The sequence below is a fragment of the Myripristis murdjan genome, chromosome 20 (genome assembly GCF_902150065.1).
Source record: "Myripristis murdjan chromosome 20, fMyrMur1.1, whole genome shotgun sequence".
NCBI lineage: Eukaryota > Metazoa > Chordata > Actinopteri > Holocentriformes > Holocentridae > Myripristis > Myripristis murdjan.
The window spans coordinates 13,981,148-14,001,245 of record NC_043999.1 but is presented as its reverse complement, the minus strand read 5'-3'; the positions used below and the strand labels follow the sequence as shown (position 1 = coordinate 14,001,245).

Below are 20,098 nucleotides of genomic sequence, written 5' to 3'. Positions count from 1 at the left end.
GGAAGTGGCATGACATATATTTCCTATAGCCTTCTCTGTCAGGACGTCATCTTCAGTAAAACTTCCCATTTTAAAAGGCTCGCAGGTTCACACTGAGCCACAGTGACTGAGTGATGCGCAGGCTGTGTGACAGAGCGGCAGCTGTGCATCAGTGCTCCAACAGAGGACAATGATTATCGGTGAGTCAGGCCATTATTATGTGGGCTGGATAGTTGTTGATATTGCAGAGTCAGTGTAACTGCAGTGAAGATAATGTTTAACTGGGATAGGTATTCAATAAGACATTAAGACATAAGCCAAGATATTTTGGGGATATTTATAACGAAATCATATTTTTGTATTGTCAACTTTTCTGTTTTATCCGATCAAAAGTTATGTTTTAACTTTGAATGTTAGGATAATTCATGATTTTTCTGACCTGTTGCTGTTCATAATATTCTGCTTTAGGCCTATACAGCCTGGTAGCCTATCACATCATTATCTATGAGTCCAGCGTAGTCCATATATAGTCACCGGAAATAAGTGCATTTAGTATTATCTTACTAAATAGTTCATAATTCATTCTGATCTGAAAACACTGACTCAGTTCTGCCGTTTTGACAGTATGGGGATACTATAAATATTAAGAAGCTTTGAACTCAGGTCGAAAGTGGACAAATTGTGTTTATAGACCAGTTCATCCGTGTTGTCCTGTAGGAGTTAAGAACTATCAAAAACCAAAACGTATCAGTAGATATATGTAGACCTACTGTCCCAAAAGGAAATGGTCTGAATAGCGAATATGGGGGCATGCTGCCATGCACAGAGCAATATTAAATTTGGAAGCATATCATACCAATTTATACCAAGACCACTATAACGAATACATGTATGATAATAGTCTAACTCTTAACTCTGCATTTAAATAAATTGTGCTTTGTCAATCGCTCTTGCATGACAACCAGACTTGTACTACTTATCAAGGAGGGTCATTCATTTGTTTGTTTGTTTGGCGGTAACTGCTTATGGGTATTCATAAATCACACACATATAGAATGACTTGGAAATCATCCCATTTCTGTCTGTGCAGCTGTTCTGGTGCTGTGTGCTGTGTGGGCACACAGCTCTGATGGACTGGCAGCTCGGGAGCTGGACTGCACTCCCAGAGGTCAGGAGGTAAGACCTGCAGAACACCTCTGGGTTTTAGTTTGGTGGACCACTGGCACGTGGGGATGGTTCTCGGGACGCATTCACTGGTGTTTGATGATGTCTTGGCCAGACGCACGCTGCGCCCTGGCATGCGGCGCAGCTGAAGTCGCAGTAGGATTATTAGTGGATGTGGTAGTGTCTGGCATCAGTGATTGCCTGGCACAACAGCGTCGTCCCTTCCCTCTAGGTGCAGTGCGCGATGTGGGAGAATGATAATCCTCAAAAGCCTCAGTCAAGAAGAAACGACTTCGCGCTGAACATGCAAAATCCCCACGATCTGCACCTTAATGTGGGCTAAGTTAATTTAGGAGAAGATGGCGTATTTAGTTCTCTCCGGTGTTCAGACAATCGTAGCCAAGTTTGTGAAGCGGTTGGGCAGAAGTTGGCTATGCGCGCACCTCTACAACGCGCTCTCCATGCAATGTGGCCCATATACTGCTGGTCTGATCTATTGCTCTATGGATGACGGTCATTCGCACCACTGCCAAATGTCAAAACGAATGAAAAATGTTTTATTCGATTTTTCCCTGCTTGAGGTTTTTTTTTTTTTTTTTATCAAGGTAAAATTTGGTTAACAAATCAACCTCAAAGCCTCAAAAATAACAATGAACCAGATTGCACCATGCGCCATGCGTCACTGACTTGGTTCTAACTCAGAACAGGCGACAAATGTTTAATATCAGTATTACCCCTGCGCTAACACACCGCCGCTAGTCACTTCTGCTCAGCAGTCACGAAAATACCAAACCGGCGCACGCAAGAGGGAAAAAAAATGGGATGTCTGGCCTGGACATAAGTGCCTTACTCTTTACACACTGGGCCACACATGTCACCATTAAACAAATTTGTGAGCCAGAAAAAAAGTTTGTGAAAAGTACATAAAACACCCTCAGCTGGATAACAAAAAGAAAAATGACTAACACCGTGACTGTGGAACTTTACAGATTGGGAAATTACTCACAAGCGACTTTTCCTGTTTCGTTTCTGTTGTATTTCCAGCATTTGAGTTTCACCTGAAGCCAATAACATGGACGACATTGTTTGAAACAGCTGCTTATGGAAGCCACAAAAGATGAAAAGATCACAATGAAAAACTGTTGTATAGTAGAGTAGACTCTGTTAAACAGTGTCCAATAAGACTAACATAAATGGAAGGTCTTAAATTAGAATTTTTATTTATAGCTGCATAGATTGTGCAGGCTCTCAGCGCTGTGAGTTGCTCAAGCTCTTACAGACTTAATTATATCAGGCTTACCGTAAAAAAGAGCTGGTCAGTCAGCAGGCTAACATTTGCCGGACTTGTATGATTCATCTACCTAAATAAGAGGCAACTTCAGACTACACTGTTGCCATCTACTGCTGTTCTTCACTTTCATATACAATCATCATGGTCAACTAGAGATATTCTGTGGATATCAAATTATATGTAGCCAACAGTTTGAATTTTGAAAACTGGATTTCATCCATTTTCTGAAGAGGCCAAACTGTTATTTCAAAAATAATCTAAATTAGGTAAAATCCAAAATATGCCATATCAGCTCAAATTTTTGGTCCATTCTTGTAAAAGTGCATTTGTTATTATCATGAAGTGGATGGAGTGGTGCTATCACACCAAATGTTGTTAAACACAGAGTGAGTAACAGGTGAGTCTTATCTTTCAGGTGTCATGTGTCCTACCTGCTGACTATCTGAATGCCTCCGGCTCTGTCAGTGTAAAGGCATGTGGTGGGAAGAAACTTAACATATCCCTCATGAATTTCTCGGGACAAACTGCTTGCAACTGGAGCCGAGCAGAGGACCCACAACCCATAGTGTAAGTGAGTGTGTGTGTATGTGTGTAGATCTGTTCCCCTCTTTTGTGTGAGTACTGTGCTTAGATTGAAGTAATGAAGAGAGATTTTCCTTACACCTCACCAGCAAAGGGAATTTTTCGATGGTCCTCCAATCACTCTCTGCGGCAGATTCTGGAGAATATACACTGAGCTGTGAAACAAGTAGCGGGACCCAATCTTCATTAACCATGTCTCTTCATGTTGTCCTGAGTGAGTATAACGAGATAGCACTATTTTTTTTAGCCTATGTGATCATAGCCTTCATGCAACATTTTTTGCTGTTTTTTCCCTAGCACCCCCTACAACTCCACAGCTAATCTTGGTGCCTTCACGTATCAAGTTGTCTTCACCTGAGTTTCAGTGTGTTTCCAAGGGTTTCCCAACACCCACAATAAAATGGTTTAAATCACTGGACAAGTCCGGGTAAGATGCCATACATTACATTTGGATGCATACTCCAAAGAATCGCTGCTGTTGGGTGTAAGCCTTGTATCTCTGACAGTGTTTCAGGAACTAGTTTGTAAAAGACTTTGATCAGATCAGAGGTTAGTATAATCTTATCAACTCAAAGAAGCCTGCAATCCTTCACTTTAAATTAAAACATATGTCTTACCAGGTTTTCACCCACCGCAGATGACGGTTTATTTGGTTAATAATAAAATTTCACTACAGTGCCACAAATCACAGCACATTCCCATGTCATCGGTCACAAATAATGACAATTATCTATAAAATTATGTTTCTCCTCCCCCAAAACAGTGAATTTAGAAATGGACATGATTCTACACACTCTGAGACAGCAGAGAGCAAAGAGGACAGCAGTCGTTACTCCAACACGGCAGCGATGTGCTGTGCTGCCAACACTGCAGGAGAGGAATGCTCCCAGCTGTACGACTACGGTAATTCAAACACTCAACAAATATCTACATGCATATTACAAAGTATCTGTCAATAATCCCACATGATAAATTATTGTGGACTTCACCCAACTTGGTCATGTGTGAACTTCAACCACTTGAAAACATACAAATGAATATCAGAGGAAGAAAAGTCACAAACACAAAAATTATACACCCACACACACCTACACATACAGTCGTATGTCCATGTGGCCCACCATTTAACATGGTAAGCGAAGAAGTACACCCCAAAACTGTACAGACTGATCTCAGCCTAATGGTCTGTTTTATGACTCGAGGCCTTGCCATGTGTTTCAGATTTAGATAGCGGCTGGAGGGAGAATGATGAGGTTTCTGAGGTGATCCTGAGCCCAGGTCAGCCGCTGCTTCTACGCTGCAGAATGCGCAGCACAGGTTCTGAAGTGCCAAAGTGGGAAGGAGACAGTAAAATAATAAATGCCAGCACAGTAAAATGCAGTGCCGGCATCAAGCATGAGGTAATTCCTGCTGAATATTACCATTTTCAGTTTCCCCAATGATTTTTGATTTATTTTATATATTTATTTTTTGTGTTAATAGAATTGGGTTATTCCCCTTTGTGTCACTTACCAGAATAGCTTATCATTTAGATTATTAACTCAGCAATGGCTGCATTGATTTTCTTCATTTAAATAATACAACATGACCTTTTCCTCCCAGATTTGCACGCTGGAAGACAGTCATCATCAGTTTAAGATGTCCTATCTGTTCATCAGCTCAGTTAATGTGAAACACAGTGGCATTTACACCTGCCGGAACACCAAAACCAAGTCTGTGCGCGTTCGAGTTGAGGGTTAGTAGAACTTATCTTGAGTATTTTTCCCTCCTCCTTCTTTCTTTGTCAATGTTCAGCATGATGATTTGATACTGTACTAAGTTACCATAAATGATTCTGAATATTATTGCTCTTGCGGATATTTCAGCTGTGAATGCAGACTGATGTTATTATGTCTTATGTCTTCTCAGCGGAGAGTTTCCTCTCTGTCCAGATGGATAGGAGGAAAACTGTATCAGTCCAGAAGACTTCCAGCTTCTGCCTGGAGGCTAATGTTTCCTTTCACCCTGTGCTCCAACACTGTGCTTGGGAGGACCCTGATAAAAACATCACTCACTGCCAAAAGCTGATAAAAAGATCAAATCACAGGTAGTTGTCTAAAGGTGTTGTTTTCAGGGGGTAGATTTATTGTAAGAACTCAGTCTTAAGTGATTCTTTTTAAGAACTCAGTCTTAAGTATTTTCCTTAGTTCAATTAGCATCAGCAGGTAACTGCGCATACACTGTAATTATAGATGCTACACAGACGGTCAGCATCTCATGCCATGTGTAATCATCAGTCAAAGTTGCATGACTTTGAGAAGTTCTCATATTGAATTGATAGCCATGACATGGTCTTCTCCTCAGGACACTGCAGCTGTGTGCTCAGCAAAAATCAGGAGACTATAAGTTACATTTAAAGGCTGGAGGACAAAATGAAACGAGCATTATATCAGTGTGTCTGGCAGGTAAGATAGTTACACTGTATGTACTTATGCTGGTATGATATAACCTCTCACAGTCACATCACTAATAAAATGTCCCTTTGCACAGTCCTGTTGTCCTCTGACTGCACTGCACCTTTGTTTCAGAGACTGCAGATTTCAAATGCCGTGTTAACTCGGCTGTCAACACGTACACCTGTGAGACTACGAGTCCTGGGCCAGCAAATTTCTCTTGGATGTCCTGCTCTGTGTCAAATGATAGGTACACTATGTTAACTATCAGATCTGCTCAGGCCAGAGGGTAGTGCTGCCCTGATGTGCTCACACAAACAAAGAATGAAAACTAAACTTCAAGTTTTTCAAGTATGTGATTTTTTTGCAGCTGTGAGACAGGCTCTGCTGCCTGGAGAGGGATTCCAGGCACCTCTCAGCAAGACTCTGATCTGTTCTGCAACAAGAGGATCAACAGCTCTCTGAATATGACTCTGGTGGATGGAAGCTACTTTAAGTTTTGCCTGACCAATGAAGTTGGCTTCCGGTGCAGCGATCTGCTGCAGTACCAGCCTGCACCCCAGCCGCTGATGGCTCGTGAGACAACACGCAATTTACACATTTTAAAAAAAAAAGTTGAAATGAAATTGTTGTGTTGTTTTGATAACTGGTGGTCATGCACAACTCTTGTTGTTTAGGTCATCGAGAAAGTAGTAATACATTGCTGAAAGTCGGCAGCTTGTTCCTGCTTCTGGTGTTGGCTGTGGTCAGTGTGGCACTGATGTACTTTGTCAAAAAGAAGGTATGCATCATACATCTAAATACACACACACACACACACACACACACATTGACTTACTTTCATTTCCTGGAGAGTTATCCTAACCTCAGCCCTAACCACCATGTGCCTAACCCTCACCATAACCGTAATTTTAACCTAACCCTAAAGTTAGCTTACCTTTAAATCAAGCCTTCACCATTAAATTAATGATTTTCACTAAGAAGGCTTGCATTTTGTTCCCATAAAGGAGGTGAGTCCCCACAACATGACTATGATTTATGTCCTTACAACATTAGTAATGCACACACACACACACACACACACACACATCACATCACATCACATCACATCACATCAAACTTTTTTTTAATTCTTTCACTAGAAACCGCAGTATCAGAGCCAGCTACAGATGATCCAGATGGTTGGGCCCAATGATAATGACTACATCTACATCAACTTCAAGGATTTCCAGTATGATCAGAAATGGGAGTTTCCTAGAGAGAACCTAGAACTGGGTATGAATGAGATTAACTTCCTGACTGTAATGTCTATATTTTTGGTTTGCAGCTAAGAGCATAAAGATCGGTAGGCTCCCTCCTGACTTGCCACAACACAAAGGACCATTTAGCATTTTAAAGAGGAGCTCAACAGAATGATTCATTCATGTTGTACATGCATCCTCACCAGGTAAAGAGCTGGGCTCCGGGGCCTTTGGCATGGTGGTCCAGGCTACAGCTTATGGTATCAACAAGCCTGGGGTCTCACAGCAGGTGGCTGTTAAGATGCTTAAAGGTGAGTGTTTAAGAAGCCCCCTTGGACTGCAACCCTCTACAGAGGTCATTTTGTTAAGGCTGACTGATCTGGTGTTTTGTCCCTGCAGAGAAACACCAGATAGTGGAGAAGGAGGCTCTAATGTCAGAGCTAAAGATGCTGACTCACATCGGCCACCATGCCAACATCGTCAACCTGCTCGGAGCGTGCACAGGCTCAGGTACAATTACCACTCCCAATCACAGACATGAACAGCAAATACAGCCAATTACACAGGGTAAAAGAAGTAAAATGGCATAACATGTTTTGAACAAGCAAAATGTTTTTTCTTTTGTTGTGCATTTCTTACAGTCATTGGACCAAATTTTCACACTGATAAATTTGGTGCCAAAATTGCAGCAAAATCACAAGAAAGTATTTGAAAAGCAAATGAGTATACCTTTTTGTGAGCGACAACTTATCTGGCACTAGGTTGCCTTGATGAGGTCAACTCTCCCTCATCTTATCCTCTAAGGAGCATAAAACATAATACGCCAATAATTATTTGTGGTGTCTTGTAGGACCCACATACCTGATCTTCCAGTACTGCTGTTACGGAGACCTGTTGAACTATCTCAAAAACAACAGGGAACGCTACCACAAGTCTCTGACCGATGCCTTCAACAAGGACTGTTTTAGCAACCTGTACCACAACCTGCAGCCCAAGAGAAGCTCAAGGTGAGGGGGGTTGATAATGTTGGGGATCGTTCATATAAATAAAGATATAGATATAAAGATATATGTGCAGCATTACAGCTTATTACAGCAACATCACAGTGGCATATGCTTGTGTTTTCTCAGTGAGTTCCAGGTGTCAGTGGAAGACTACATTCCAATGTACCCCTCACACATGAGGAGGCAGGAGAAACAAGTCCTTCTCACCTCCAGCCCTGTGGACACCTCTGAAGGTCAGCCTACCGTCAGCTGAACCCTAAAGCCAGGAGAGCATGCATGTTGTTGAAACAATATTATTTACTCACACGCAGAGCCTATTAAACCCCTAATTGGATGTAGCTGAGCTGTGTGTGGTGGATCCCTCTGAGCTGTGTAGATCTCAGCTGATGACAGTTTATCTCCAGACCCAGAGCTCTTTGAGGAGTCAGAGGAACAGCCCGGGGACGTGCAAACGCTGACCTACGATGATCTGCTGAGCTTCGCCTACCAAGTGGCCAAGGGCATGGAGTTTCTCTCCTCGAAGAATGTAAGGACAGAGCGCCACACTGTGGCAGCTCTCACACATTACACCATATACACCTGATACACAGATGCACTGAGACCCTTTTTATTTGCCATGCAACATCATATGAGACACAAATCTGCATTTTTCTACAGGTTAAAATGATAAGAAGGATTCTCCCATGTTCTCCCCCTCTGACACTGTAATTTGTTTCTCAGAGATGAAGCTGAATTTATTTATCTAGTATCCACATTTTTGCAAAAAATGGAATTGACTATAAATGAGACATAAGCATTTTAATCTTTTATAATCTGTCTTTTTTGCAACTGTAGGCCTGTATTAGTCCAGTGCTTGGCGACATTACAATGTAAACAAAGCTGCAACCAGTAAATATATGTATAACTCTTTTTTTTAGCCAACACAGTCAGCCTTTCCATCAAAAGTTCATTGTGCGGTTTTTAGATCACTTTGTACAAAAGGCCAACAGTAGGCTGAAAATTCTGACATGGAGAGTGTCAAAACGCAGTTATGGGTTTGATTTTGAGGATAAGGCGTGATGTCAGTGGTGTGTAACCGGTGCTGTCTGTCTGCAGTGTATCCATCGGGACCTGGCAGCCCGCAACGTGTTAGTGACAACATCCAGGAAGGTGAAAATCGGCGACTTTGGACTGGCCCGAGACATTGACAATGACTGCAACTATGTTGTGAGAGGAAACGTATGTGAAGTCACACCAGTGCCCTTTGCTTCCTCGTTTGCATTATCCTTTAGGAGCTGGCTACTCTTGTTTCTCAAAAGGCATGTGGGTGATATGGCTGGGCTGTCTTTCAGGTGCGTTTGCCCGTGAAGTGGATGGCACCAGAGAGTATCTTCGAGGGGATGTACACCATGCAGAGTGATGTCTGGGCTTATGGCATACTGCTCTGGGAAATCTTCTCCTTAGGTAGCCTTCTCATACAAGCATCTTTCAACAATTCCTCCACTGTGATAAACATGAAGTCTCTGTCTCCCCCTCAGACTATCTCACATTTTTTGCTCTCTCCTCCTCTCTCTCAAGGCGTCACTCCATATCCTGGCGTAAAGGTGGATAACAAATTCTACTCCATGATTGAGAGAGGGTTTCAGATGGAGTGCCCATACTATGCCAGCAAGTCTGTGTAGGTGTCTGCAGTTCATATTTAACACACCTGTTTCACAAGTAGGACTCAATATGGATGACATAGCTCTAGTCAAAACTGTGGTCTCAGGTTTTCAGTTCTGTATTATTGCAAGTATATTACATGCAGCATATTATATGCAACATACACTCTCAGAAAATAAAGCACATAGTTGTACCTTTAAGGCTACAGCGGCTTGTCACTGGTGCAGTACCCTCTAAGGTACAGCTTTTGTACCCTTGACATGCTTATTTGTGGTTTGTGCCATATAGAGACCGGTCTTGTTCCTATATTACAGCTACAATATTAACAGGATGATTGTATTACTTATTTCTCATATCCACAAAAATACAAAGCTTATTTCACTTAAAGGCTACTCAACTATAGCCAACACGTTAAAATCTACCTTTAAATCTACTTAATCTTACTTAATTTATTTACTTATGTATTTATTTATATATTTAGTCAACATATATCTATTTTTTGGGCTCTGAAAAAAGTACACATAATTACCTTGAGGTCCAGTAATTCGCCCTAGGTGGTACATTTATGTAGATTGTATCTTGGGGGACAGAAATGGACTCATACGGTACCCTCCCTCTGACAGTGTACCTACTGAAATACAGGGCCAACATATAACTGTGTAAATAAATTCATCGTCCTATGCAGGTATGAGATGATGTGTAAGTGCTGGGACCTGGTGCCCAGTAACCGCCCTCCATTCTCCAAGTTGGTGGCCTTTATGGATAACCAGCTGACAGACATGGAGGAGAAGGTAGGCTTTCCCTGCATAAATGACCCACCCAAGGCCACATTTTTGGTAGAAATCTAACCAAAGAAAGATTTAGAGCTATTTTATTTTAGGCATTGTATATCTTTCACCTATTCCACTGGGTAGAGAATGCAGACATCTCCCTCAGACCGGACACAGCAGCATGATTATCAAATTTCATTTTATGTGCTATAACCAAACTCTCACTTGTTTCAGCTCTACCACAATATGCTAGACCAGAACTCCAACGACTCAGTCTACCAGAACACACCAGCCACACTGGACATTACAGCCTTAGCGAAAGAGAAGGACGAGCAGACACAGTCGTGCAATCAGTATTGTCTGGCCAATGCCAGCGGAGAAGTTACAACAGCGTCCGACTCAAACGCCGTGGAAACTGATGGCAAATACTGGAAAACATTTGATGCCGGGTCAGAGTGAGAGTCCTTGACGGAAATGAGCTCTGATATTTCCTGTCACAGAGGTAGCCCTAGCGGTCTTTTCTGGAATCAACTTCCAGACTCCTCTAAGCTTCATTTTAAGGCAGCTTATTAAATTCTCCTCATATAAAAATAATAATCTCCAACTGTGTGTAGCACTCGAGTTAGAATGTACATGCTTCATATACTACGCACAAAGTATTTGTAGAATTTATATACTGAATACTACATGTAGCTTTCATTTATTATACATTATTTTTGGTTGACATGTCTGTTTTTATTTTGTCGTATCAGAACTTTTTTTTTTTTTTTTTTTTACAAATATGAGCAGTGCTGGAATTTCATTCTCATATTTTAACTATGAAAATGTGGTATTGATATAATTACAGTATTCTGTATTCTCTGAATTGTCATCAGTACGGTTAAACTGGCTGCAGCAGGTTTAATAAAACACTGTCAGATATTCTCAGGATTATTCTATGTGGAACTTATAAGCGTGGCATTGAAACTTATCGTCTGACATTATTTGACATTATTGACATTATTATTTGCTAATGAAGAAACTACTGGCATTAGACTCCATGACAGTATACGTTAGCCTACGACTTGTTTAGTATGTGTGGCAGCAGCCTTTTGCTTTTAATATTGTTGAGCAGTAAAATGTTATTGAAGCATTTTTGTCATGCACTATATTTTTGTTATATACTATATCAGCAGCTAATGGTAACAGTTTCAGCCCAGACTGATTTTTATACTTTTTAAACTGATGATTATGATGCTTGTATTCCTTGAATTTTTTTTTTTTTTTATATATATATATTATAACATGTACTGTACATTTGGTCTTTTGAAGGTGAATTTGCAATAAAGATTTAAAAATCTACTGTCATGTCTTAGAAATTATGTTTTGTTTTAAGTTTTGTTCTTGTGTGTTGTCTCATGACTTCCTGTTTTATTTTGAAATCCCACTCCTCTTGTGTCAGGTCTCTTGCCCTTCCCCTTGCGTGTTTCCCAATGGTCTGATTATCTGCCACACCCTGATTGTTTCCACCTGTTTCCCATTACCTTGTGTGTATGTACTGTGTAATACGTGTTTCTCTTTGTCCTGTGCCAGTTCGTCCTTGCTTCATCATGTCAAGTAAAGTCTAGTCTAGTCAAGTCACGTCAGGTTTTGTATTTCCTGTGATACTTGGTCATAGTTAAGTTTCATGTTTCTTTGATACTTTGTCTTGCCTTTGTTTGTAGTTTTCCTCGCTAGAAGTGATTTTCTGTTGCTACTTTTGTTATCACAGTGAAATAGTGTTCTTTTGGTTTTCTTACACTGTCCTCTTTACGAGTGGTTCGAGTTGTTACTTTTCCTTATTAAAAGACTGATCATTGAAACTCGTCTGGAGTTGTGCAATTGGGTTCAGTCCTCGTAGTAATAGTCTCGACATCCACCGTGTAAAACTGGATTTTGTACTTGACTGACAGTCACCTGCTTTTTAGCAAGCGCCTCATTCTCGTGACAGATTTTTGGCGACAGAATTGAGCAAGAAAACACACAAAACCACAGCCAAGAGACGGGTCTGTGTCCAGTAGTGCATTAACCTCTGTGGCGTGGGGCGAAGATCATCACCTGTGCATTGTTGTAGAGGCTGCCCACAAATAGTATGGATATCAGCAGAGTAAACACTCTCTCCTATGAGGATTTTGTTAATAATTTAGGTAATGTGGTAGAGAAATGTCCTATTATCACGGCTGCTGTGTGGTCAAGGCGTCCCTTTGAGAGTCTGGCTGCCTTGGAGGCCGCCATCAATGACTTCATCGATGCTCTTCCAGAATCCGGTGAGCCTGATGCCACATTTATTGCATTCACAAATCAATATGTGTGTTTTATCCCTACTGAGGGTTTGTACGTCACTTGTTCTCTCACAAGTCTCTGTGCTAGAGGTCAGTTTGACTTTTTTAAAATCCTTGTTTGTGATTTTTTTTTTTGACTCGTGCATATCTAATTTCCTGTGCTCGACTGGCAAAGGCAAAGTAAGTGGCTGTGCAGGAGACATCCTTTTGTGTAATACATATGAGCTGTTTCTTAATGTCATACCCACGGTTTGACAACTTTATAAAATGACTGATGGAAAATAAAACAAACTAGTTTCACAGTAGATAAATTGAATTCTTGATTGATACAATCATCAGTTTTAGCAGTACATGTGACACACTTATTAACCCCAGAAGGTAAAGGGTCTTGACTTAAAATGCTAAGCCCACTAGAAAAACTGATCCCCCACCCCCAGTCAGGCAGTATGTGTCTGCTCCTATTGTGTCCACTAGAGGGCAGCACTTCTCCAGGATTCACCTTGCACTATAGCAGGCAGCACCCTTTGGCGCTGTTCAGGTGCACTTAGTCAGAGAGACAGCCTGTTAGTAGACATTGATAAATCCCAGTTTAACAGATACACTGGCGAGCTTGTGTTTGATTATTAGATATCACAGTGAGACAATTGTATATTAAGGTTATGTAACAAAGTCCATTCCCCTCTTCATTCAATCACAAACATTGGTTCTGACTGGATATATATCAGATTGGATAAAGATAAATTTTGCACATTATGGCTCATGTATCAGCATGGTGAAATAAATACTTGACTTCCCATGTTACTGAGTCCTGAGCAGACACCTGTGGCAATTCAACTCATTCAAATCACTGAGCCGTGTGCTTTCTGGTCCTTCAAGCTGGATAATGGAATCCTGAGCTGGATGCCCAGGCAAAAGTCAGACCCAGGCATTGGGGCCGAAGATGGAAATATATAGATTACAGCTCTGTGAATTAAGTGAAGTACTTCCCCAAGTTATCTCACAGACTATAACCTCACAGGCCTAGGCCACTGGCAATAGTTGTCAAATACAGCTCTGAGCACAGCAATGAGGAGGATATTCAAGGAGATCCTCAGAGTGAACGAGTGGGAAATTCATGTTTTTGTTGCAGAAATGAGCTTGTACGCATACTGTTTGAACTGGAGGAGGACGGTGGGACCACTGTAAAGTGCGCCACCTAGGGTCAATAGACCCACATTTGACCAGAATTGGAGTTGCACTAGAACATTCCAGTTGTCAAGTGAATAGCTCTCCAAGCTGATGGCAGTGGTCAACAAACCTTCACGTTCATGTTGAGTGTGTGTGCAATTAGCAGTAAAACAATCTGTGTTAGGATGTTAAAGTATTGCATTTTGGAAATAGTGCCGATTTTTTTTTTTTCATCATACAATCTGTCCATAACCTCTGTGTTTGCAAACTTTATCTGAGAGTGCCGAAATGATGGTGAAAATTGGAAACTCCCTCGTAATTCTGTATGATTGGCATAAATTTCACTTTTGCAGAGACAGAATATTGTCAGACCGCAGTAACAGTTGAAAAAATGTATGACTTCTGAAGACCAAGCTAGTATCCTAACCAAATGAGGATACTATGTGCACATCAGCGCAAGTGTTGTCTTAACTTCAGTTTTATTCACCGCTTAAAAAAACCTGTCTGCTTTACTCATGAATATCCCTCAGTTATATTATATTGCTCTCATAAACAGGGTTGTGTCTCTGTCTTCGGACAACATAAATATTGAATGAGTACAGGGAAAAACAAGCTGAAAACATCTGTAAGCTGAGTCCCTTCCGACCTCCACAAAATGTATAAATGCAGCCTACACAAAAATAAGCTTATATTTTCTGTGCAGCAGTATCATGCTGTTTCAGCGGGTGTATATTTAGACTGAATGTAAATGTGTGATAATAAGCAGAATGCTGTGCAGTAGAATAATCAATCACCACGTCCGCACAGGTAAAGAGGGGATCCTCAGGTGTCACCCAGACCTCGCGGGCAGGGACCTGCAGAGCGGCACCCTGACCCGGGAGTCACGTGAGGAACAGGCACGAGTCGGACTGGACACGCTGACCTCCGTGGAAGTCTCGCGCATGGCCCGACTCAACGAGGAATACAAGAAGCGCTTTGGGTTTCCGTTTGTCATCTGCGCACGGATGAACGACAAGGAAACCATCTTGCGGCAGCTGTCCGAGCGCCTTGGCAACGGACTCGAGGTGGAGAGGGCGCGCGGCGTCGAGGAAGTGAAAAAGATCTGCCGCCTGCGTCTCCAGGGTCTCGTGCGCAACGATGCAAACAACAAGTTATAAACCTCGAGCCTCAAGCTTTGATTTGACATTGGATTTCCCCAGTGACAGTTCTCACCTCTATAAAGCATGATGCCCTGTGATGTGTACTGTAAACCTGTGATGGCTTCTTTATTCAGAATTACCAATGTTATTGCTTTAAAGAAGTCAGTCATGCATCCATCAATAATCCATAATAATTTCGCTGAGCAATGTAATAACAAGGATCGGTGATTTAATGTATGGCCTATATAGGCTTCTTTATTCTTGACATACACTATATACATTCATAAACTAAACTTGATTGTACTGCCATTCATTTCTCAGATGTCAGAAATAGCGCAAAGGCCTGGCCCACTGAAGGCAAATCAAGTTTAGATTAGCCCAGTTTGTGCAACTGAGTAGACTATACTGCCTCCTGTGTGACAAAACACAGCGGTGGTCCTTGCATGGTTTGGTAATGTTCACATCATTGTCATGTGGTTGTATGCCCCCCAACAGAGCCCATGGCGAGGTTAGATCACAGACCAGTAATGCCCCCTCAGTTAGTAGCTCCCAAAGTTGGGGTGTGGGGTCCACCAGGGGTCCTTGTGGGAGCAACAGGGCCCCCCAGCAAAATAGGGAGGGGTTTCCTTTCAGTAGGCTATATATTAGGTCTAATTCACCCTCTGAAAATTAGCACTGAAAATGATTGGATTATTTTAGGTTTCATTCTCCTCGCTGTTGCCATTATACTGGTGCGATATAACTCTAGACACAGACAGGCAACCTAAAAACAAAGCCTGAATCTTCTCAGATAGGTCTCTGGGGCACAATCAAATCTAAGTGTAATATGCAGGGGGTCTTAGATGGTGTATAAAAAGTTTGAGGGGTCCATATGAGTCTATTGGCCTGTCCTGTGAGTAAGTGCCTCTTGGTGTCTTTGCCCTCCCGGAGGTCTAGGCGGCCTCTCTGGAGCTGGAGCCCGAGAGAGTGTGGCCATGTAGCGGGGACAGAGGAGGTGTGGTGTGGGGTCCGTTCGTGGAGGTGACGCCGCCGCCACCCTCCCTCAGGTCCCCGGAGGTGATGGAGGAGTCCTGGTCGGGGTCGGCCCCTCGCGCCCTCCTCCGGTCCTCCTCCTTCTTCCACTTCATGCGCCGGTTCTGGAACCAGATCTTGATGTGGCGCTCGGTGAGGCTGAGGGTCAGCGCCAGCTCCACGCGCCGCGGCCTCGAGATGTACCGGTTGAACAGGAACTCCTTCTCGAGCTCCAGCAGCTGCGCGCGAGTGTAAGCTGTCCTCGTGCGCTTGTTCTCTTCCATCTCCGCCATCACGTACGGCCCTATAGGGAGGAAGGTGGGGATTTAAAGTTCATAGCCAAGCTGTGTTTTTACAAATTAGATATCCAATGTATATGGCAGATAGAACATAACCACAGCCTAAGTGAATCCCTGTTCTCACTAGTCGGAAATCTATTTGGAAACATTGTTTTTAAAAAGTCAGCAGAACAACGTCCTACTTTTATAAACTAAAAACAGTGACCGAAAATGGCCTATATATACTTTGCCCATCATAAGTTGCTGCTCCACTTAGCCAACACTATGCAGGCATTAAGTACTAAAAGCAGGGACGTATGGTCATGTCTGAAGGCAGCCTGCTCCGATGGGCGAACCCAATTGATAGTATTAATTCCCGCTTAGGACAAGAGGCTAACAGATTATTATTATTGTTCATTTAATCGGCCCATATGTGACTTATAACTTACAGGGCAGGCGGGAGAGTTAAAACTGCATGTTGAGTGCGAAACCAGTAATTGATCTTATAGCCCGTATTCTCCCATTGGGATAAATTAGATTTTTTTTTTTTTTCTGGCTTATCCATTAACCCTTTAAGGCTGACCAGGAGTCCCCGGGCCGCACTTACACATAGCCACTGCCATATGGTTTAGTGAACCGCTTTGCTTGAGAAGTCAGTTCAGTAAACCCTCCAATGTTTCACGCTGTGATGAGCGTAAACAGTGTTTAAAAAATCAACACAGTCTAACGAGGCAACATTTTATTCCATTAGAGACGAAGTGATAAAACAGAGCATTTATTGAGCTTATGGACAAACAGTTCACCTTGTCACACAGATACACGGAGCCATTACGACCAGTACATTATATGGTCTACATTAATTACAAAATATAGTTTTCTGGTTTAAAAAAATAAATAAATAAACATAACTGATGCCTATTTAGCATACGCCCTAAAGTGAACTTTAAAATATCTGTATATATATTTTCTTTAATTTTATTAAAGGTAGCTATATGATGAGTTAAGATACAAACATTTCCATATTCAGAAGCCCGTGCTTCCTCTGCGTAAAACTAAGCCTCATTATATTTTAACAAAAATGCAGCCCAGCCTGGATCTCGCTACTGACTTCTTTAAACCATTTGCTTTGATTCACCACATGTGTAAATATATAACCCTATGATTAAAAACTACGTTTTTATGAATCATCAATAATAAAAATTTGCCAAGCCTGATGTGACCATTTTATTAATGCAATAATCACATAGGCTCTGTGTCGTGCCTCGCTGGTCCAGTATTCATTCTTTCATTCTGTAACCATATGGTACATTGGGGCGATATTGAGATTTTCAGAGTTTTTGGGCTCTCTAACGTTTTATTCACAGACTTTTGAGGGTTTTGTAGACTATTGCCCTACTTGTAGCCTATTAATAAAGTTTTGCAACTGGCAAGAGGCGCAATTGTGGATGAGCTTTTTTGAATTCAGGGCTTCTACTATTAATCTATAGGGTAGGTACATAAATGCGCTACATTAAAAGCTCATAACAGGTGTGAAAGTAAACAAAGGATGAATAAAAATGGAAGAATTATAATTGATTGTGCTACGATTGCCATATTTTAATTGCAGCGCCTAACGACCCAAAAAATTACAACGTCATGGTGAGGCCTCCAGCCTGCCAACTTCTAAGACTGGGTCACTGATAGGTTTTTGTCTCATCAAATCAAATTCTGCTGCTTCATCCTGAAGAGGACTTTTCTTTAGTGGGTATGAACTTGAGTTCATAGGTATTTCATAAGAAAGATTGTGGGCTAGAAAAAAATAGGCAAAAAAGTCTATATTTTTATAGGGCAAAGTCGCTCTTTACACACTAGCCCAATTTCTAAAAAGGATATTCCACAACAAATTGATAACTTTGTTTTGACTGAGCAATAATGTTTATAACATGGCTGCATATACAGCCATTCACATTTTAATCCAGGTTTGGCTTATTTCTACGTTGTTTTTTCCTACATCACTACATCAATCAAATACGACTGGAAGAGAACTGAACATTGAGATAAATATCAGCCTAATAAATAAACTGACGGCTTAAGGTATGGCTGCTGTGGATATTTGAGAGTATTTCAAAGAGTATAGACAAAACGCACATTTTTATGTCGATAAGGCCTGGAGAAAGCAAGCACTGACCTTTTCGGCCTTTTACAAAATGACTGACAAGGTAAACTGCAACACCCAGGATAACATTGTTGGGAACATGATGTCATTTAGACCCCAGAAAGAGTCAATTCAAACCTCTATTTGTTAGTGATACCCACTGAAGTAGGCAAGTCTAGGCCTAAATGACTGAATTGAAAATGAATTATTGCTTTGTTCTTTAACACTGGTGAATCAAAGACAAGCCTTTATCATCAGATTTACCCACATTCAGTTATTTTTCCACGAGGCTATCTTACTTTGATTCTTAAATCTGTTTTTATTTGTTAAGCCTGTCTGTTTTTTTTACTGCAAGTACACGAAATGTTGATCTGAAGCGGTTTAGCCTGCAGTGTGAGGAATTACCTGCCCATTGCCCCTTCCAGGTGTGTGCATGGGATTTGGTGGTTTTCATCCAGGGGAAAGGGAGGTGATATCTGCTCTGTTCTCCCGTGTCTCCGTAACCTCCGGTGGGTGGGAGAGGCTGCTGCTGGGGCCCCTGAGGGTGGTGGAGCTGCGGCACACCTGGATCCTCTCGCATGGGTATACTATACGAGGGGGCAATGTCAGTAAGGCTGGCCTGGTCCAAGGCTCCCATAGACGGCGTGGTGTAGACAGAGTGGACCTGCCTGCTCATGTAGAGGCAGGGCGGCGGGCTGTGGCTGTAGTCCTCTCCCTGCGATCTCTGGTAGGCACAGGAGTCTTTAAAAACCTGCGAGGAGTAATAATGATCTTCCCGATTCATGGCTGCCGAGGAACCGAGGCTATGGAGCTGTGTGCGCACACATGTACCTGCGCCCTGCCACGGCGTGCACCTTCTGCTCTACCTGCTTCTGGCGTAACTGCGGGCCCTCGCTGCTCCACAGGTGTGTCACCCTGTCACCATGTGACATGCAGCGCCCAGGCCATTGGTTTCACTGTTTACTCAAAACGGTAGACCTGGTCCCTATAGTTTCCAGGATATTCTCCTTGGGACTGTAGCTTCTCAGGTTTTCAGTAGCTGGACAGGGCTGTCAGCGCTAAAAATCAATGCCTTTATAGGTAAACACTACATTGTTTACCTGGCATCCATCTGTGCTCACCCCTGAGGCAGCAAGAGACCGATGAGGGGGAATATGGGGCCCAGGACCCTTACCTCTCAATCAAAGAGAAGAGCCCTTACAACCAGATTGTAGCCTAGAGGACGAAGAAACAGATTTTCTTGGACTGTCGTCAGACAACGTAGCCATCGACACTTTATATGCATTTATAACATTGGCTGATTGCATATGGGGTAATCGATAGGCCTGTATTGCATTGGTTGACCTCCGAGATAACAGACATGTATGGAGAGACAGTTGTCTTGGAGACTAGGATGAAATGCTCAAACACCAGGTCTGTTTCCACATTTTTTCATTTGCCCCCACCCCTCTAACTTGGTGACTTTTAAAATGTACCCATTACACCTCTGTCAATGCATCATTTAACACCATTTAACATGTCCAGGCCCACGCTCCCTGCATGATGGGTCCTTGGCAATAACAAACACAGAGCCGCAGCCTGCACCATGTTTGCTGGCCATTATGCTGGCGTGTTTTCGCCCCATTAAACAACACCCCTCGTGCTGAACCAATTAGGATAGAGTGAGGAACAGAACTCAATTAAGTTGTGTTGCGCGGGGAACGTGTCCGCGCGGCCAGCGAGTTGACAGGCTCATTTTATTCAACATTTTAAATCGCTGCCACATGCTCGCTGTAATTTGCCTATTTTTCAGGCAAATTGTACAGGACGAGCGGGCTTTTACCTTGATAGGAATATCAACAGGTTATTTGCACTGGGTTCTTCAAAAGCAATTATGGCACTTTCCGCGGTATCTTAATGGGGCACTCGGCGATGCAATAAAGTTCAAGTAAACCAATTCCATAGAAATCGCCCTGTGCACTGTGG

The 20,098-nt window shown here is 42.2% G+C and overlaps 3 protein-coding genes across 3 annotated transcripts; 2 read left to right on the top strand and 1 right to left on the bottom strand.

Annotated features, from left to right (window-relative positions):
- Positions 1 to 84: 84 nt before the first annotated feature.
- LOC115378510 (fms related receptor tyrosine kinase 3) lies at positions 85 to 10,829 on the top strand. The gene is made up of 24 exons (XM_030078767.1): positions 85 to 179; positions 1,070 to 1,155; positions 2,850 to 3,001; positions 3,106 to 3,230; positions 3,314 to 3,443; positions 3,780 to 3,919; positions 4,238 to 4,416; positions 4,619 to 4,751; positions 4,925 to 5,102; positions 5,360 to 5,460; positions 5,584 to 5,698; positions 5,819 to 6,024; positions 6,126 to 6,229; positions 6,591 to 6,723; positions 6,896 to 7,000; positions 7,089 to 7,199; positions 7,540 to 7,696; positions 7,820 to 7,926; positions 8,098 to 8,219; positions 8,789 to 8,911; positions 9,025 to 9,136; positions 9,251 to 9,350; positions 10,020 to 10,125; positions 10,339 to 10,829. The coding sequence occupies exons 1-24, from the start codon at positions 170 to 172 to the stop codon at positions 10,561 to 10,563; spliced, it is 3,060 nt and encodes a 1,019-aa protein (XP_029934627.1). The 5' UTR covers positions 85 to 169; the 3' UTR covers positions 10,564 to 10,829.
- Positions 10,830 to 11,681: 852 nt separating this feature from the next.
- urad (ureidoimidazoline (2-oxo-4-hydroxy-4-carboxy-5-) decarboxylase) lies at positions 11,682 to 15,037 on the top strand. The gene is made up of 2 exons (XM_030079945.1): positions 11,682 to 12,389; positions 14,379 to 15,037. Exons 1-2 carry the CDS (start codon positions 12,215 to 12,217, stop codon positions 14,726 to 14,728), a joined length of 525 nt encoding a protein of 174 aa, XP_029935805.1. The 5' UTR covers positions 11,682 to 12,214; the 3' UTR covers positions 14,729 to 15,037.
- On the bottom strand, positions 14,920 to 19,042 carry pdx1 (pancreatic and duodenal homeobox 1). Its single transcript, XM_030079944.1, has 2 exons — positions 18,539 to 19,042; positions 14,920 to 16,025 (listed from the first exon to the last, which is right to left on the bottom strand). Exons 1-2 carry the CDS (start codon positions 18,915 to 18,917, stop codon positions 15,643 to 15,645), a joined length of 762 nt encoding a protein of 253 aa, XP_029935804.1. The 5' UTR covers positions 18,918 to 19,042; the 3' UTR covers positions 14,920 to 15,642.
- Between the last annotated feature and the right edge of the window lie 1,056 nt (positions 19,043 to 20,098).

Coding starts and splice junctions, on each gene's coding strand:
- pdx1 (XM_030079944.1), bottom strand. CDS start 18,917: ATGAATCGGGAAGATCATTATTACTCCTCGCAGGTTTTTAAAGACTCC. Junction 16,026..18,538: donor CTGGAAGGGGCAATGGGCAG/GTAATTCCTCAC, acceptor TCCTCCCTATAG/GGCCGTACGTGATGGCGGAG.
- urad (XM_030079945.1), top strand. CDS start 12,215: ATGGATATCAGCAGAGTAAACACTCTCTCCTATGAGGATTTTGTTAAT. Junction 12,390..14,378: donor CGATGCTCTTCCAGAATCCG/GTGAGCCTGATG, acceptor ACGTCCGCACAG/GTAAAGAGGGGATCCTCAGG.
- LOC115378510 (XM_030078767.1), top strand. Junction 5,461..5,583: donor TATATCAGTGTGTCTGGCAG/GTAAGATAGTTA, acceptor CCTTTGTTTCAG/AGACTGCAGATTTCAAATGC. Junction 6,025..6,125: donor ACCCCAGCCGCTGATGGCTC/GTGAGACAACAC, acceptor CTTGTTGTTTAG/GTCATCGAGAAAGTAGTAAT.